The sequence below is a fragment of the Magnolia sinica genome, chromosome 1 (assembly GCF_029962835.1).
Source record: "Magnolia sinica isolate HGM2019 chromosome 1, MsV1, whole genome shotgun sequence".
NCBI classification, from domain to species: Eukaryota; Viridiplantae; Streptophyta; class Magnoliopsida; order Magnoliales; family Magnoliaceae; genus Magnolia; species Magnolia sinica.
In genome coordinates this window covers 1,496,053-1,513,981 of record NC_080573.1, presented here as the reverse complement: position 1 = coordinate 1,513,981, position 17,929 = coordinate 1,496,053, and the positions used below count along the sequence as shown (strand labels likewise).

The window sequence follows — 17,929 nt, the reverse complement described above, 5'->3', positions numbered from 1 at the left end:
ACGGACGAGTGGAACAACCTCAGACAAGTGGAGCAACCTCGTCCACTCAATCCTTATCCGCACGGTGAACGGGTTAGATGAGACCCGGACACCGAAAAGGGTGTGTGGGCCTTACTGTAGGGGCCACGTTGGTGTATGAATTCTGTATCCACACCACTCATGCATCCACGCCGCCGTCCATTCATTTCTCTATTTCAAGTCATTGGGCAAAACAAAAAAAAAATTAAATGCAGCAGATACGTGCGAGGTAAACCATATCATTAATGGGCTACTAAAGCTTTAGATTAAACTGATATTTGTTTTTTTTTCCCCCCTTCATCCAGCTTATGTGACCTTGTTATTTGAATGGATGGATACACCATACAGATGAAGTTTTTAAAGGCTGGCATTTAATCACCACTATTTCCCATGATATGGTTCACCTGGTAAATGTATCATTTTTTGGATGATGCCCTAAAATGATCTAAAAAACCAGTGGACTACATGGATACAAAATACAGACATCAAGGTTGGCCCACAGTAAGGGCCACCCACACCATATCTTGGGTGAGTACGTGGTCTTACCTAATTCGCTCTCCTATAGGCTTGATTTTTTGGCCCCATGCAATTTGGTTTGACATATGATGGTTTAAGTGGATTTCACGGTTCTATAAAATTCAACCCTGAACATCTCTTTCATTGTTGGCGTGGCCCACTCAAATAAAAAATTAGCATTTTTTTTCCTAGTATCTAATGTGGGATGATAATTGTAATGGTTGGATTAGATTTCATGCAAATATCGCGGTGGTCCCATTAAAAACTAAGCTGCGTGCTGGAGCCGTGTGAGGAAGAGGCGTGTCTACCGAGGAATCACGGATTTAAAGAAAATGAGAGATAGAGAGCTGGGTTTCGGTGTGCTAATGAGAGGGCTCCCGTTTGGATTTGCAAATTGGTGGATTTTTCTTATATATTTGCAGGCCAGTTTGTTTAGTGTCTGCTATGACTCAGGATCTAGCGTTTATCTCTGCCAAGCTCAACTCGGTTTGACTCGGAAACAGATCGGATACTCCCCTGCAACCCGCCCTTGGCTGGTGGCCGGTGCTGTGTGGGCCTTACCATGACGTATGTGTTTCATCCACTCCGTTCATCCACTTTTATAGATCATTTTAGGTTTAATCCCAAAAATGAGAGGGATATAAATTTCAGGTGGACCACACCGAGGGAAAACAATAGTGATTGGATATCCACCATTAAAATCCTCCTAAGGCCCAATGTACTGTTTATTTGACATCCAATCTGTTGATTAGGTCATACAGGCCCAGAAGGTTAAAAAAAAAAAAAAAACTTTTATGGCCTCCAAAAAGTTTTTAATGGTTAACGCTCATTCAACACTGTTTCTGTAATGTGGTCAACTTGAGATTGGTACATACCTCATTTTGGTCTCATCTAATAAAATGATCTGGAAAAATAGATGAACGGCATGGATGAAACACATACATCATGGTGGGGCCCACAGGTATCCGTTTGACTCATGTACAGCTCCAAACACAATGCACGTTTGAAAGGTGTTACACCCGGTATGTACTCGGCTAGGGGCTGGCTCGATTAAATCTCAACACGTCAGGGCTTCATGGCCTCAACATATTTACTCCCCTTAGATTAACAACTTGCCAGAGCTTGCTGTCACTCATTTGAGTACACTCAGACTCATCGAGTCCGATTTAGTTTGACATTGTGAGCCCTGGTTGGCCTGATCTCAGCCCTATACTATTAAGCCCTTAGTTGTGATGGGAGGGCCTTGCCCTGTCCCTCCCAAGAGAAAAACAAAATGACTAAGGGTTGGAACTTATTTAATTTATGAATATTTTGGTATCTCACCTCATATAGTTGGTTTAGATTATGCATTTAATTTATGAATATTTTGGTATCTCACCTCATATAGTTGGTTTAGATTATTGAAGCATAAGCATAAATCCAACAGAATTTTAAACTACACAAGCACATTCAAGGAAATCCACTCGCAAGAATCCTCAAAGTCTCTACATTATTATTATTATTATTTTTCCTCTTTTTATATATTTTTATTGCAACGGTTCACTTGATGATTGGACATGGCTATCAATCATTGTAATTTAATAAAATACAAAGCCTTTTTTTTATTATTTAAATGTTTTAGTTATTGCATCAACTGGTTAACTGAATGAAATTTAATAGTTGGTTGAAGATGGAGGACGCTCATTAGCTGCCGACACGTTGAGCAGCGAGACTCCCTGCTGAAGTGACGTCACCTAGTTCTGTGGGCCCACCATTATGTTTGTTTTGTATCATGCCGTTTATCTGTTTTGAGAGATCATTTTAGGGCAAGAGCCAAAGATTGAGTAAAATCCAAAGCTACAGTGGAACGCACCACAGAAAACAGTGGGAAAAGTGACGCCCACCATTAAAAATTCTAAAGGCCACAAAAGTTTTAGATGAGGCTGATATTTGTGTTTTCCCTTCTTTCATGTCTGTGTTAACTTGTGAACAGGTTGGATTTCAAATAAACATCATGGTGGGCCTTAGGAAGGTTTCAACGGTGGCCATCTCTCTCACCACTGTTTTCTGTGGTGGGGTCCACTAAAGCTTTGGATCTGTCTCATTCATTGGCTCATTCCCTAAAATGTTATCTCCAAATGGATGGACGGTGTTGATATAACACATACATCATGGTGGCCCCACAGAACTAGGTGACGAGTCTCGCTGCTCAACTTGTCAGTAGCGAATCGGCGTCCCAAGGTGGAGTCCTGGAAGGATATGTTGGGTATATTTTTGGACGATCCAAATTCATTAAAGTCAGGTTAAAGGTGGGTCCAAAGTTCTTTAGAAGGTTCTACACCTGATCATCATAATCATCATCTAAGCCTTTCTACCAACTAATTAGTCTCAGCAGCATGAATCTTGTTCTGCCATTCCACTCTATCGAGGATTATAATCCTCAGTTATAATATAGCTCATCAGGTCTTTTCTAGTACAAATGGTTCGTTTGACAATTGGGGAGATGCTTTGGACTGAGATCTAACACTTTCAAATTTTGGATCTAACACTGGTTCAAGTTGAAGTTTGGGTTTATAACAAGATCTCAGAGATGTACTCCAAATGCGGTTCGATGCACGATGCTTACCATCTGTTTGGGAAAATGCCCAAGTGGAGCTTTACGTCTTGGGACACCATTCTAACGGGGTTTGCGAACAATTTTCTTGGAGAGGAGGCTATTGACATGTTCAACTGGTTCAAGCAAGCAGAGCTGAGGCCTGATAGGTGTTTGTTTATTGGGGTCTTTACTGCATGTTCTGAATGCAATTGATGAGGGAATTCTACATTTTGAATCGATAAGCAAGGATTATAGTATTATCCCTGCCATGGAGCATCATGTGAGTATTGTGGATATGCTTGGGAAATCAGGGTATCTGGATGAAGCCATGGAGTCCATCGAAATGATGCCTGTTGATCTGTCTGTGAATGTTTGGGAAACATTGATGAACCGTAGCTGGGTCAACAGAAACATGGAACTTGGTGATCACTGTGCTTAGTTTGTAGAAAACTTAAAAGACTCCTCCACGCTAACAGAACAAACTAGAGGTGAAATTGTCTGCAAATAACCATCTAGAGGTCAGAAGTAGAGTGCATGAGTGTAGGGCGGGCATTCCTAACACACACATATAGTCATGCTCGGCACCTTTGCACGTGTGCACCTTTGCACACGTATCATGGACGTCTAATCCAAACAGTCCATGTGATACGGAATCCCATGAAACCCCAAGAGACAAATTTTCATCTTGATCTAAAATTTTGGTGGGCCATAGCAAAGAGAAATGAAAATCAATGGAGGAAACTGTTTTCATTTTTCATGGCCCACAAAAGTTTTGGATTAGCAAGACTTATATGCATAGAGTACTTAACGGTAAACCAAATAAGTAGCAGTAGAATTTCTTCTTCAGAAGACAACAGATACTTCCCACCCTAAAAAAGATGAGATTTATGGGCAGTTGTAGGGTTTGAGTGGGCAAATGAGGGAGGCAGGGTGTGTACCAGATACAAGATTTGTCTTGCATGACATATACCAAGAAGCAAACGAGGAAACTTTGCTCTGTCGCAGTGAGAGGCTCGCTATTGCCTATGTTAATACAATATCCAATATTGGCATGAACAGTGTACTCACCTTATGAACATGAACTCTTAACCATTCCTTTGTATGCCAATAATGGAAATGTTAAGAGTTGACCAGTTGCAAATACTTAATCCATCTACTATAGGTGTGATACTATCAATAGCTTGGATGAAACAGCCATGGCTTCACATACACAAACTTAGCGTACAACAGGAAAAATCATCCTTCAGCACAAACAGCAGTTTTGGCCTCATCTGATAACATTAACAAAATCCTAATTGGAATACTAAGATCGAATTAACCTGAGCATTTCGTCCAACAGGTGGACTCTTCCATGTACTTCATGTATGTCCCTAGTACAAAAAAAGAATCACAAAATAAAAGGAACAAAAAAAAAACAAAAGGAACCCTGCATGCCGTTGAATGATCCCAGCCATACGATCGCTAGATTTTTCCCCTCCATAATCTTCACTCCATCTCACATAACCTTCTTATTTCGCCATTCGTTTGTCTGTCATGAAAGAGAAGAACAAGCGGGACCATCCAGACCTTCTAAAAAAAAAAATTCTATGTAAGCAAGGCCCATGCAACTCACAGGGCAAAAACGTGTAGAGATCAAGACTGTCAATATGGAGGGCCAATGTTTCAATCAAAATAGGCAGTGATTAGAGAACTTTGAGCATCCAGTCATTGTGACATTTGCTGTTTCAATGTGCACCGTTTCTCTGTCTTGATCCAACCACTCTTTTTCCAGGCTTTACTTGATAGAACCTATCAGAGTGGTGTCCCACACATCAACAGTCCTGATCAGTGCATGTTGGCCACATTTACTGCGTACCATGGGGTGGCATCTGTGTAGTATCCTAGCCAAAGTAACTTATTAGTAGCACTCCTGATTGAAATATAGATGAGAAACGATCCAACTTTAACAAACCAACATAAGTTATAGTGCTCTAGTTGCATTGGGACAGTTGATGTTCTATTCAATTAGGCCAACACACATTTTGTGTGCTACCATGCAAAAGTAATACCGATAGATTGATCCGCATCGATGGATGGGATGTTTAGGATTGCAAGGGAAACGTGACTTTTTAGAAGGATTCGTGATGGCCCTGCAGATTGATTATAGGACTACTCTGTTGTAAGCGATCTTGACTGTTCATTTATGAGGCATTTATAGGATGATTAGGATTGCCTGATCATTGTGGTTGTGGTTTGCATGGCAGCCCATGAAATGTGTGCTGGACCTAATGAACAGTTCAGATTGACCAATTGGATTATTAGAAAGCGTCGCAATGCATGTAAGATTAATAGTTTATAGTTGTGTTGGGTCATTTCCAAACATAAATGAAAGAAATGGCAGCGACCACGTAAGAGATCACTGGTATCAATATCAGAATAGGTGGGAATATGGTACCTTCTTCTTTTGTTGTTGTGATAGCTGTTTCTTCTTTTTCAGATGCTTCCTTTTCATGATGATGGTGATAATGATGAACATCATCATCATCATCATCTTCTTCTTCTTCTTCTTCTTCTTCATCATCATCATGGTCGCTATCGTTGTCATCGTCACTATCGTCAGTGTCGTCATCTTCCAATTTTTTGTAAAGGGGAAGGAGGAGTGGTTTAATGGCAGCATCGTCCCATTCCAATTTATCCCACCACTTTCCCGTTCCCTCAATCTCTCCTTCAAAAGTCACGGGTGAGGTACCAACGGAGAAAGGGATCTTCTGCAGCTTAAGACAACCTTTTATTTTAATGAAGGCCATAGAACTGCACATGAGTACCTTGCCACAAATCTTCTTCAGTTTATGCACATCTGAAAGATAGATATTCTTTAACATAGGCAGCGTGATGGTAATGTCATTATTGATGTCGTTTGTTACACTTATCTCATCTTCTTCTTCTTCGGCCACCAACTCTTCCATCCCATCGCAGTCCTTAACAAAAATTGTTTCAAGCTTCTGAAGATTCTTCAACCACCCAGCTGAAAATAAATTCTTCAGCCTATGGCAATTAACGATGATTATGGTCTTCAAGCTTTGAAAGGTGCCAAGTGTCGCAAGTACTCCCTGACAAACAGTTTGTAGATTTGGTACTTCCTCAAGAAGTAAGTGCTCTAAGGATGTGAGGAAAGAGGCATTATCTTCAACTGACAAAATGGACTTCACTCTGCGGCACTCGTTAATGTAGCATAACTTCAATCCCTCCACATTCGTTAAGGAGAGAAGCGACAGTCGGGAGAAATTTGTGCAATTTTTAATGGCCAACTCAATTGTGTTGGCAGGCAGCAAGAGAGGACTTTTTCTGGTGCCAAGTCGCAGATTTTCGAGATATACCAAATGCTCCACCTCATATAAATAGTTGATTTCATCTCCGATTTCATCTCCCTTAATGTAAGAAAACTGCCTATAAGACATCGGATCCTCAGCTCCCACAAAGAAAGAGAATTTCTTCAATTTTCGCCACTGCTCAGATTTGACATAGTGTGAGAAGGTTACCAGGTTAGGAAAGGAGAGTTTAAGAAGAACCAACCGACTTAGATTTGCGAGCTCATCTGATACCTTTCTTTCTTGAGGCTTGAATGCTTGAATAAAGCCATCGCCCAATGCCATAAAGTGTTCAAGACAGAGAAGCTTAGATATTACTCCTGTCTCAATCGTTTTCAATTTGTACATTCCCGATAAGTCAAGGAATCTTAGTTTTGCTAATCCTTCCATTTCGTGCGGAAGTACCTCGATGATTGTGGAAGAGAGGTCCAACAGCCTTAGCTCTTTCATTTTTGCTAGTGAGGGAACCGTGGATAAATACTTGCATTCTGTTAGCACCAGTGCACGGAGGTTCACCAAATCAGAAAGCGAGTCAGGCAAGCGCTGAATGTGAGAATCGGAGAGATCAAGAACTCTGAGGCTACACATATGCTGAAACAATGATGCAGAGATATGACCTTGAAGAGGATTATCTTGCAAAAACAAGGTAGTGAGTTTATAGCAGTTTGGCGTTGCTAAGAGGCTGTGGATTTTGTTCCTCATCAATGAAACCCTCTCAACTTCTGTTAACCATTCATCATCATTCGGAGGCTCTTCCATTCCGATCCCAGCCTTGACTATGAAGAGAGGGTTATGCTTGGTTATGCCGATCGCCATATCCCTAATTAAGTCGTGCATCTTTACATACCTAACATTATCAATGGAACTTTCTAGCATGCAAGCACGAACAAGCTTGTTCACTATGGAATGCCCGTTGTCAATTTTGGCTTGGATATCCCCCACTTCATCTATTAACCCCTCACAAATCCAATATTTAATCACCTCTTCTACAGGGATCTTATAATCTTCTGGATACAATGAGCAATACAAGAAACAAGCACGACTCTTCTCATTACTCAAGCGATTGTAACTGAACTTTAGCCGCCCAAAAACTTCATCCTGCATGCCTTCAATTTCAGTCACTGAGCTTCTTAATTGATTCAACGCGTCCCTCCATTCATGAACATCCTTAACCCCTCTAAGAGCCCCACCGACTGTGATAAGTGCTAGTGGTAGACCTCCACATTCTTTAGCCACAAGCTCTGCGATTTCTTGCACATCTGAAGCCAGCACCACGTCACTACCAATATTATCTTTGAATAGAACCCAGGCTTCCTCTTCAGAAAGCACTTGTACTTTAATGACCTTGTCTGTCTTCATTCCACCACAAACATCCCATGACCGAGTTGTCAATGCTATCTTGCAACCATTTTCTTTACTAGGTTTAGGAATTCCAACTTTTTCTAGTGAAAATGCCTTCCACATATCATCGAGGATGAGCAAAAACTTTCGCCTCTTCATTAATGCTTCATATAATGCTGATGCTCTGCTCACATCGTCGTCGCCCTCTTGTAAGACCAATTCAACTTTCTTTGCAATATCAGTTTGTAGCCTCTCCAAGTTAAAATCTTGGGATACAGTCACCCAGATAATACTATTAAAATGCTTGGCATCCTTGAGACGATTGTTAATATTCATCATGATGGTCGTCTTCCCGACCCCTCCCATTCCATATACGCCAATCATTCCTATTTTTGCATCCATTATACAACCCAAAATCTGCTCTAAAGTTTTTTCGGCTGATGTTTTACCTTCTAGAGATGTTGTGGGTAAGGTATGCACTGTTGCCGGTAGCTGATCAACTGCAACTCCACCCTCAAATAAACTTTTTTGCTTGAGCTCATGCACTTTAGAAGCTTTTTCCAAAGCTCTTTTGCTTAGTTTTCGAGCTGTGTAACAATCGGGCACACATCCATTGCAGCATCTCTCTTGTTCAGCAAATTCTTTCTCAATGACTGTCACTTCGTTTTTAACATTTTCGACGTCTTTCAACCAGTTGTTCACTTCTTCCCGGGGAACCCTCCGTTGCAACTTAGCTCTCTCAATTTCATTAGTCACATCATTTTCTTTACTAGTTAGTTCATCCATATTCTTTCTCAAATCCTCCACATTTTTATTTAGATTCTTCACATAACTTATCTGTCGAGCAAGAGGATCCCACAAAAACTTCACAACTTCAAGAACAGCCTTAAAAAAATCCATAGTCACTGCACCACACAATAGAGGTAGACATATCATAACTTAAAAATTGGAACAACTAGGAATAAATGAAAGAAAAAAAGCGCAACAATTCAAATTAGAAAGAAAAAGATAAAGATAAAAGAAATGAGTTTGATTGTAAGTTATTTGTAGCAATTGACATAGTAAGTTATCAAATAGAATCATTTTCATTTCATATAGACATAAATTTATCATAATGTGTGTGTGTGTGTGTGGACACTGTCAGGCTGTGTTTTGAGTCCAACTAAAAATGAGTTCATCTCATTTTATTTGACATCAATTTCATATTAATTAGAGATTATAATTTATATAAATTGTTGGCTATATTTTTAATCCCTGTAACATGATCTTTAATACATAACTAGCACTAAAAATCAGATGAACTCATTGTTAAGTGGCCTCCAAACAGGCCCATAGGCCCTTAATTATTAATTTTTAAAATAATAATTTTATAGCTTAAAATATCATTTTATTTTTATGAAATAACCAAAGGGAGCAACTTGTTTAGAATATTGTCCAGTCTTTACCATCTTAGGTTTTTGCCTGCATCTTCATGTCTGAATGAACAAGAGTATAGGCCATGGATAGAATGATTAGGGTTATCAAATTAGAATGATTCTTTAGAGGAATGGAGGACAGAGGTGGGGCCTAGAAGATGAACTATCTGGATCCATGATTTCAGATGTTTTCATAAACTATTAGAGCATCCATTTTGTTGGCCATTGATCTAATGGCTAAAGATCATCATATTGAAGTGATTCTTCAGACAAATAATGGAATTAGAGGTGGGGCCACAAGATTAATGGTCTAATCCCAACACTCGGTAGTGTCAAGCTCATACTGGTCAAAGCTCTGCGTTCCCATATGTATGTTTTGTTTGAAGTCCATCCATTTTTCTAGATCATTTTAGGGCATGCCTCAAAAATGAAGCAGATCCAAAGCTCAAGCGGACCACACCACAGGAAGTAGTAGAGATTGAACACCCACTGTTGAAAATTTGTGGGCTATAAAGGTTTTTGATCAAGCTGATTTTTGTGTGTTCCCTTCATCCAAGTTTATGTGACTTTATAAATAGGTTAGATGTCAAATAAACATCGCAGTGGGCCCTATGAAGTTTCAATGGTGAGACTCATCATCGCCACTTGCTATGGTGAGGTCCACGTACGAAGTTTCAGTGGTGGGACTCATCATTGCCAATTGCTATGGTGAGGTCCACTTGAGCTTTGGATCTACCTCGTTTTTTGGGTTCATGCTGTAAAATGAGATGGAAAAACAAATGGATGGCATAGATAAAACACATACATCATGGTGAGGCTCACAGAGCCTCTCTAGTACTGACCAGTATTGAGCTCGGTACTAGGGGTCACTACCAAATACGAGTCCCTAATCGACGGTCAAATGACTTTTTATCGTAAATGATTTAGAATTTTTTTTAAAAAACTACCTACTTAATGTATAATTTACATTCTGGAATCCTTCTGGGAAAGGTTTTCAACTAGCTACACCTTTAATTAATGTAATTAACATTGGTCTAGCTTCCATTAGATTTTGTTTCGGGAAGTTGGCAAGGGGTTGGCAGCTCAGGTGGTCCCCAACCGTAATGTTTATATAAAATCCACTTGGACCACTAGGTGTCTCACCCCATGTTTTATTAGGTTCCAAAATCCAACCCCAACCATGATTTAAGTGGACGGCATGATTGGAAAAGGTGTATAGGGCAACACTCACCCTCCAAGTTGTTTCCTTCCATGGGCCACACCTAAATCATGGATGGGTATGATTTTTAGGCCTCGTGCCTAAGTTTTGGTGTGGCATCTAATGGTTGGAATGGACTTTATATAATCATTACAGTGAGCCCTTTAAAAGGTAATGGTGGATGTTATTGTCTGTTTCCTTTGGCGTGGCCTACCTGAATGACTTGTCATCCTGATATTTTGGCCCTAGGCCTAATGTGTGATTATAAATCTAATGGTTACTGCATTTTAGGCCCAAAAAATAAAAATAAAAATAAAAATCAAGTGTGGGCTTCCCCACCCAACTTCTAAGAGATCTCCACTAATATAGTAAAAACATTATAGGATATGCACTTGGGATTTTTGAGGAGGCCCACCATTATGCATGTGAGATCCATCCTGATAAATAGATGTGTGTAATTACACGTTAGGCCTAGGGCCAAAAAATCAGGCTGGCCTGTGATTTAGGTAGGCCACACCACATAAAGTAGTTGTGAGAGAGACATCCACCGTTGATTTTTATCGAGTCCACCATGACGATTATATAAAATCCAACCCAACCATTATATGCCATTCCAAAATTTAGGCATGGGGTCCACAAAGCAGGTCCATCTATAGTTCAAGTTATACATTGTTTCTAATTGTGTGGTCTAATTGAATCACTTACAGGGCTGATACTGGAGGCCAGAGCCTGACATAGGGTGACACACTTGGTAGTCGAGGTGGATTTCACATAAACATCATGACGAGCCTTACCAAAGCCACCCAAGCTGCCGACCCCTTTGATAGAAGTACTCCAATGACAACTACATAATTTAATGGGATGAATATATTATTGAGAACCCTCTTGAAAAAGGTAATGTAACGTAAATTATATGTTAAGTGGGCAGTTTTTTTTATAGTAAAATTCCCTAAATGCTTTGTTCATTTTGTTGGCCATTGATTCAAGGGCAAAGAACCTCAAATCAATGTGATCATTAAGAGTAATAGAGATGATGAACATACCAAATCTATGTTTAAATATTTTCTTATAAATGATATGGACCATTCATTTTGATGGCCATTGATTGTATGACTAGGATAAGCAGGTTAAAGTGATTCTTGGGAGGAATGGGAAGTAGAGGTAGCCCATAGGATTAATAATCGAATCCATGATAAGACACTAGGGCCCATAGGATTAATAGTGGAATCCATGATCAGACACTATTTATCATGATTGATCTGGACCATCCACTTTGTAAGCCATTGATCGGATGTTTAGGATCATCAAATTGATGTTATTCTTGAGAGGAAATGGAACTATAGATTAGCCCACAAGCAGGATCCTCGAAATCCAAGAACAGAGCTTTTTTGTAATGCTTTGGACCGTCCATTTTGTTGGAGATTGACCATGGCTTGCATTGTCATATCAAAATGATTCTTTAGAGCTGCCTTGTGGATGGGCCACATCCATGTTCGAACCATTTTTTGCCAAAAGTGGTCTTGAGTCCAGTTCATTGGCCATTGATTAGATAAATAGGATCAACAAATCATAGCAATCATTGGGAGGTAGGAGGAAGTAGAGGTGGACCCACATGATTGACGACCTAGATCCATATTTATCATGGGTAGGAAGACTTATACTTTCCTAACAAACATGGTGAGTTTAAAACTCTGTCCCCCTTTTAACTTATATTTAGAAAGAATAGTCCAACTATGTAAGTGATTGGGCTCATGTAACCAAGAGTTACATTGAATGGGCTCAACAAATCTTCCTGAAGAGCGCCTTTCTCTAATGACTTGGCTAAATTATGAATTATGAAACGTGTCAGAGAATTTTACAGCTATTTTGTGGAGTATGGAATGTTTCACATTTTTTTCTTGAGGAAGGTAGGATTTTTTTTTTTTTCTTTGGATAATGTCCTACAAATAGAAAGTTTATTTATTTATTTATTTATTTTAATAGTTAATTTACGTTATTGTTTGAATGCTAGCAACTCCTAATCAGAATTCCAATTTAAATGATCTACCACGAAGTAACATTCAACACCAAAAGTTACAAAACAATTTTAACAACAATCCACATGTAACATGCTCGAAACATTATTCAATATGCAGTGATATCCAAATGTTGAACAATGCTTCATTGAATTAGTTTTAGGTCTACCTCAACTTCCTGTAGGCTGTAGCAGAGCACTGGCAGGTGCTTCGTTGACTGTTGATGTGAAAATTATATATTGATTAACAATGGTGAAATCCGATGGAGTCAGACGATTTGCATGCGCATGAGAAATTTCGCGGATAATTTATCTTTTTACCAACGACAATGAAGATGGACGGAGACTGCTGGATTAAAACATAATTTAGAAAAAAAAAAAGTTATGTCAAGCATGCAAGAAATAAGCCAAGAACTTGAAAAAGGACTTGGAGTCTAAAACAACTAAATGGAGATGGCTCTTGTACATGGAAGTGAAGATATTTAGAATAATGGATCTCTCGAGGGCCTGGCTTGTGCTTAAAGTTCAGGACCGTTTCAATTGAGCCAGGTGGTTTAGACCGTGTACTACAGCCAGTCTGCGGCCCGAGTCCAGCAATTGCAGTTTTGTAATATATACGATATCTAAAAATTCTCATTTACTCCTGTTGTTACTCTTTTAACTTACACCCAATCTCACTCTGTGTATGCCGTGGTCGCTATCATGATAAAATTGCTTATTGCAAAGAAAAGGGCGGTTGGCTCTGGTGGGCCCCACCTTAATGTGTTTCTAAAATTTAACCCAACCAACGGATGCATCCACAGCTCATGTAGATCCATTATTGGAACTATTCTTTGTTGGGGGAACACATAAGCACACATATATGAATCAAGTAAGGTATTCCAATCACACAACCAAGTTCAATTACAAACACTTTGAATTTAATATGGAAAGCCCTTTTTAGAAAAGATTTTTTAAAAAAAAAAAAAAAAACACCATGGCACCAAGCGACAACAACACACTATGAAACTAAGAAATTACAAGATATAGAGATTATCTGATTTGAACAAGCTTCGAATCTCCCTTACAAGCCCTTGAAATCCTTCGGAACGAATTAAAAAGCTTTGAGACACACCTTATTCCTGATTACACCCATGTTTATAACTTTAATTATGAGAATCACAATCGAAATAGGGTTTTCTAATTCGTTGCTAAGGGTTTAAAGGGCATAGCTAGCTCTCATCAAGTGGATTCGAAGTTTGTTCAAGTCAGTAACACTCAATCTCTTGTAATTTTTGCTTTCATATAGTGCATATTCGTCGTTTTACACCATGGTTTTTTTATTAATCCCTAAAGTACTGTTTTTCCACTTAAAATTCGGATTGTGTTTGGTCTTGGTCATGCGATATATTGTGTGTTCTTTCTTGATTCGTCTCTGTCCTTTAGTGGTTGCCCAACATATCGTGTCAAATCACACTGACCCAACAATCTAACCATCTAATCGGTAGCCTTTGATATGGACGGTCAAGATTGTATACATGAAAAATAGTCAATCAACAATTCAAATGGTTTATTTTTTGGGGGCCATCATGGACTACTTCCTATCATCAAAAATTACTTTCGATAAGGAAACCATAACCATCCCAATCCATGTCTTGGAAAAAAGGATTACTACAGAAACAAGACTAAATCAAGTACGTTCTGGACTTAATGGACAGTTCAGATTGAGTGGACTGTGAAGTTACCTAATCCAACCAGGAGAATTATAATTTAAAGTGTTCTTGGAGCACTGGGTATTTCTAATATGTACACATAGATACACGTCTTACAAAAGAAAAAATTACATTGCAATGTAAAAGTGTTTTTATTAAACTACCTCATTGATTACAATTATTTTCACTAAAATATCTTCAGTTAGAGAAATCATATATTCAGGTGGGTTAATTTTTGTAAACGATGAAACTGGCATTTTAATTCATTTTTACAATGTGAATGGCTTGTGCAAGCAGTACATACTAAAATTATCACGCATGAAATTGCACTAAAGGTGACTAATTTTTAGTGCATGTGTATTAATTGAGATGGGCACTTTTATCATTTATAAAAAATAACCCACCAAATCTAGCTTCCGTTATATTTCTCTAACCGATGATGTCGGGGCAAAACTAACCAACTTAAAGAGGTAACTTAATAAAAACCTTTTCCAAAATAACTGAATTAATGAGGTAGCTTAATAATAATAATAAATAAATAAATAAAAACCTTTTCTAAACAAGTATGAAGAAGTAATTTTCATTAGAATCCCAATGAAAAACCAAGCTTTAATGTAACTGAGACATTCTTATCATTTAATATGCAAGGGTACTGAAAATGAAAGCAAGCTCTATTGAATTAGTTGGCTGGCGTACCTTAAACTCCAAACAGCGTATAATAGTCCCGTGCTTATTGGCTGACTGTTGATGGGTGAAAGTGTCAATAAATATTTAAGGTGAGATCAAACAGTTTGTCCTTAGTGTTATAAAGGAACTAATGAGCAATCCTGTAGCACCGTCGGATAGATGGATGAATGGATGGACAGCAGAACGAGATCAGAGGAAATAGCGTGCAAAACTGAGGCCCAAAACTCCAATGGTGATTCAAAGCTCACCGTAACCAAACAAGAGCAGATGGCTGTGGGATAAGAAAGAAAGAAAAAAAAAATTATTTGTCAAACAAGCACTTCTTTGACATTATTTAAACCAAGAGAGCTCTCCCAATACACCTCCATCAATGTTTTATTAATTGAAGCAAATGGTCTTAAAATAAGGGGGAGTTATTTGATAATTTGGCAGAGTAAGATGCATGATTTGTTCACCAACAGTCAGAAATTGTACATATGACATGAGTTAACTCAGATCAAACCTACTAAATTGTGGAACTTAGTACCATTCGATCAGATTGGTTGGACAATCCCTGCCTCTGTTTCATGGAACACTTATTGGCTGAAATAGGACAAATACATATTTATATTTTTAACCGTTTAATAAATGTCCATTGATCCGATATTCAGCTAAAGAAATAAGCGTAATTATAGGTTCATGATACATCTAAACTGGGACACATAATTTGGACAGTTTAATTTGAATTAGTTATATGACAAGTATACAGTTTCATTCGCAAAAGGAGAGTGAGATTTTGGAAGGCTAGATTCCCTTCACTAAAGAGAGGGAAAAAATTGTCCTGTGCCATGTTCTGAGAGAGATTAATGTTGCGGCAGATGCTTTGGCACGTTGGCAGGCAGATAGCAGATCAGGAGGCTGTTCTCAGAGCCTCCCATCGTCTGTCAAAAGTTTCTTTTCCCTTGATTGAATGGGCCCAAGGAAACCGAGGACGAGATCCAGTTGTGTAATGGCTCGAATCCGTATGTTCCTCGTTGTATAGTTCCCTATTTTATGAATGAATTTTTCCTTTTTACAAGGAAAAAAAAAAAAAAGAAAAAGAAAGAAAGAAAGAAAGAAAGAAGAAGAAAGAAGAAGAGTATGCAGTTTGTATTGAGACACTTAGCCAGTTGATTAATTAATTTAGACCGTCCATCAGGCTCAACATACATTTCATGGACTACCATATCCATGTCATTCACAAAAACAGGTAAATTAACCATTCCATCAGCTAATTAGTTGGGGACCCGGCATCATGGACTGTTTATGCTCATCAACTCAGAAAAATGATGGCTAGGAAAAGCAAGACTAAATCAAGGTCAGGGATGGATTGAATCATCATATCTCTGTGATTTTTGCATGGTCTACCCTATAAAAATCTGTTCTGGACTTAAGATCAGTACTCATAATTACTTGTTTAGCAGTGTCTACTTGAATTTACTGCCCCTTAAAAAAGTGAGTTAAAAGAGTAGTTGGGTAGTTTATAAAAAATAACCTCACTTAGTTTAGCTTCTCTTAGATTTCTCTAAGAGAAAATATCTTCTGTCTGGGATCGTGGATTTGGAACCCGGTAGATTCAGAATCTCCTATATTTGAAATTGTCCCATAGTCTTTGGCACCCTGGATCCATAATCCCATATAATCCAAAAGTAGCTATGCATTGTATATTTATAGGCATTGAATTTAATTAGTAAATCAACCTTAATATCTTTAATTAATGTACGTATGTAATGTTTGACACAATGATTGTAATAAGCCTGTTGAAATATATATTTTGCCTGAAAATAATGAAATATCAAGTCTCGAATGGGCCACAGGCAAGAGTTCATATCCCAATGACTAACCAACGATTTTTAACCATTAATTTAAATGGACAATGTTTGGTCGACACAAATCATCATATTAAAGTAATTATAATGATGCAATTGATAATCTAATTATGTTGGGATATGATAAGTAGGCCATGTGCCCAATAGATTAATAGTCTTCTAACACATGTTACATGTACGACTCTTGGAAGGATTTTAGATGTAATCTAAGCTTTCACCGTAGATTTCAAACCCCCTCCTTCAGGGGATTTCAAACCCCCAATTACTCTATGTTGCCAAAGATATCAGGGGATTTGAAATCCCCTCAAATCTCCTCAAACCCTCTCAAATCCATGGTAAAAAAAATCAAAGTAGGGAGGTAGATTAACGGAAGCATTTCTCAAGATGTAAGTTATATAAAAAGTAGACAGTAATACGTAAAAATGCTAAAAGAAATTAAAACCAAGCTTTAACGTAAACGGAAACATTTTTTCTATGCAGGTGGAACTCAAAATGCAAGCATGCTCTATCGAATCAGTTGTCTAAGCATACCTCAACCTCCAAACAGTCGTAAAAAAGTACGGCACTCGTTTGGCCTACCGTTGATGTGCAAAAATGGCAAGAAATAGAAAGGTGAGGTCGAACGGTTTGTCCAGGGTGTTGTAAAGGCACTGATGAGAAATCTGTAGCAACGATGGACAGACGGCCGATGGAAGGAAATCAGAGGAAATAGCAGGCACAAAAGACGCCGGGAACTTCAATAGTCACTCAAAGCTTACAAAGACCATTGACCATACAAACGTTGATGAAGTTCCTGCGCTGGAAATCTAGTTGGGACCCACCGTTATGTTTGTGAGACATCCACCCCGTCCATCCGTTTTTTGAGCTCATTTTATGAATTGAGCCCAAAAGTGAGCAGGATCCAATACTCAGGTGGGCCGCATTAAAGGAAAAGGTGGGTAGAGAAATTTCTACCGTTGAAACCTCCCTGGGGTTGACAGTGATGTTTGCATCCCATCCATACCGTTCATAACGTCATTCCTACTGGGATGAACTGAAACCATTAATATTATCCTGATTCGAAAATCCTCTGGCCCCATGAATATTTTAACTGTAGAAGTCCAATCCTTGCGTTTTCCGCCCACTTGAGTATTGGATCCGGCTCATTTTTGGCTTCAAGTCCTAAAATGATCTCACAAAACGGATAGACAGTGTGGATTTCTCACAAACACAACGGTGGGCCCCATCTACGTTCCCAGCGCAGGAACTTCATGCGGAAGCCTTATGCAGTAAATCGGCCT

General features: G+C 38.7%; 1 protein-coding gene across 1 annotated transcript; it reads right to left on the bottom strand.

Annotated features, from left to right (window-relative positions):
• Positions 1–4,536: 4,536 nt before the first annotated feature.
• LOC131248662 (disease resistance protein SUMM2-like) lies at positions 4,537–17,638 on the bottom strand. The gene is made up of 4 exons (XM_058249076.1): positions 17,181–17,638; positions 14,812–15,073; positions 5,544–8,702; positions 4,537–4,675 (listed from the first exon to the last, which is right to left on the bottom strand). The coding sequence occupies exons 3-4, from the start codon at positions 8,695–8,697 to the stop codon at positions 4,641–4,643; spliced, it is 3,189 nt and encodes a 1,062-aa protein (XP_058105059.1). The 5' UTR covers positions 8,698–8,702; positions 14,812–15,073; positions 17,181–17,638; the 3' UTR covers positions 4,537–4,640.
• Positions 17,639–17,929: the final 291 nt, after the last annotated feature.

Bases quoted from the DNA above. Each gene is read 5' to 3' on its own strand.
- LOC131248662 (XM_058249076.1), bottom strand. From the start codon at position 8,697: ATGGATTTTTTTAAGGCTGTTCTTGAAGTTGTGAAGTTTTTGTGGGAT. The intron at 4,676-5,543 runs GTACCATATTCC...TTTTTTTAGAAG, and splicing joins CACAACAACAAAAGAAGAAG to GTCTGGATGGTCCCGCTTGT.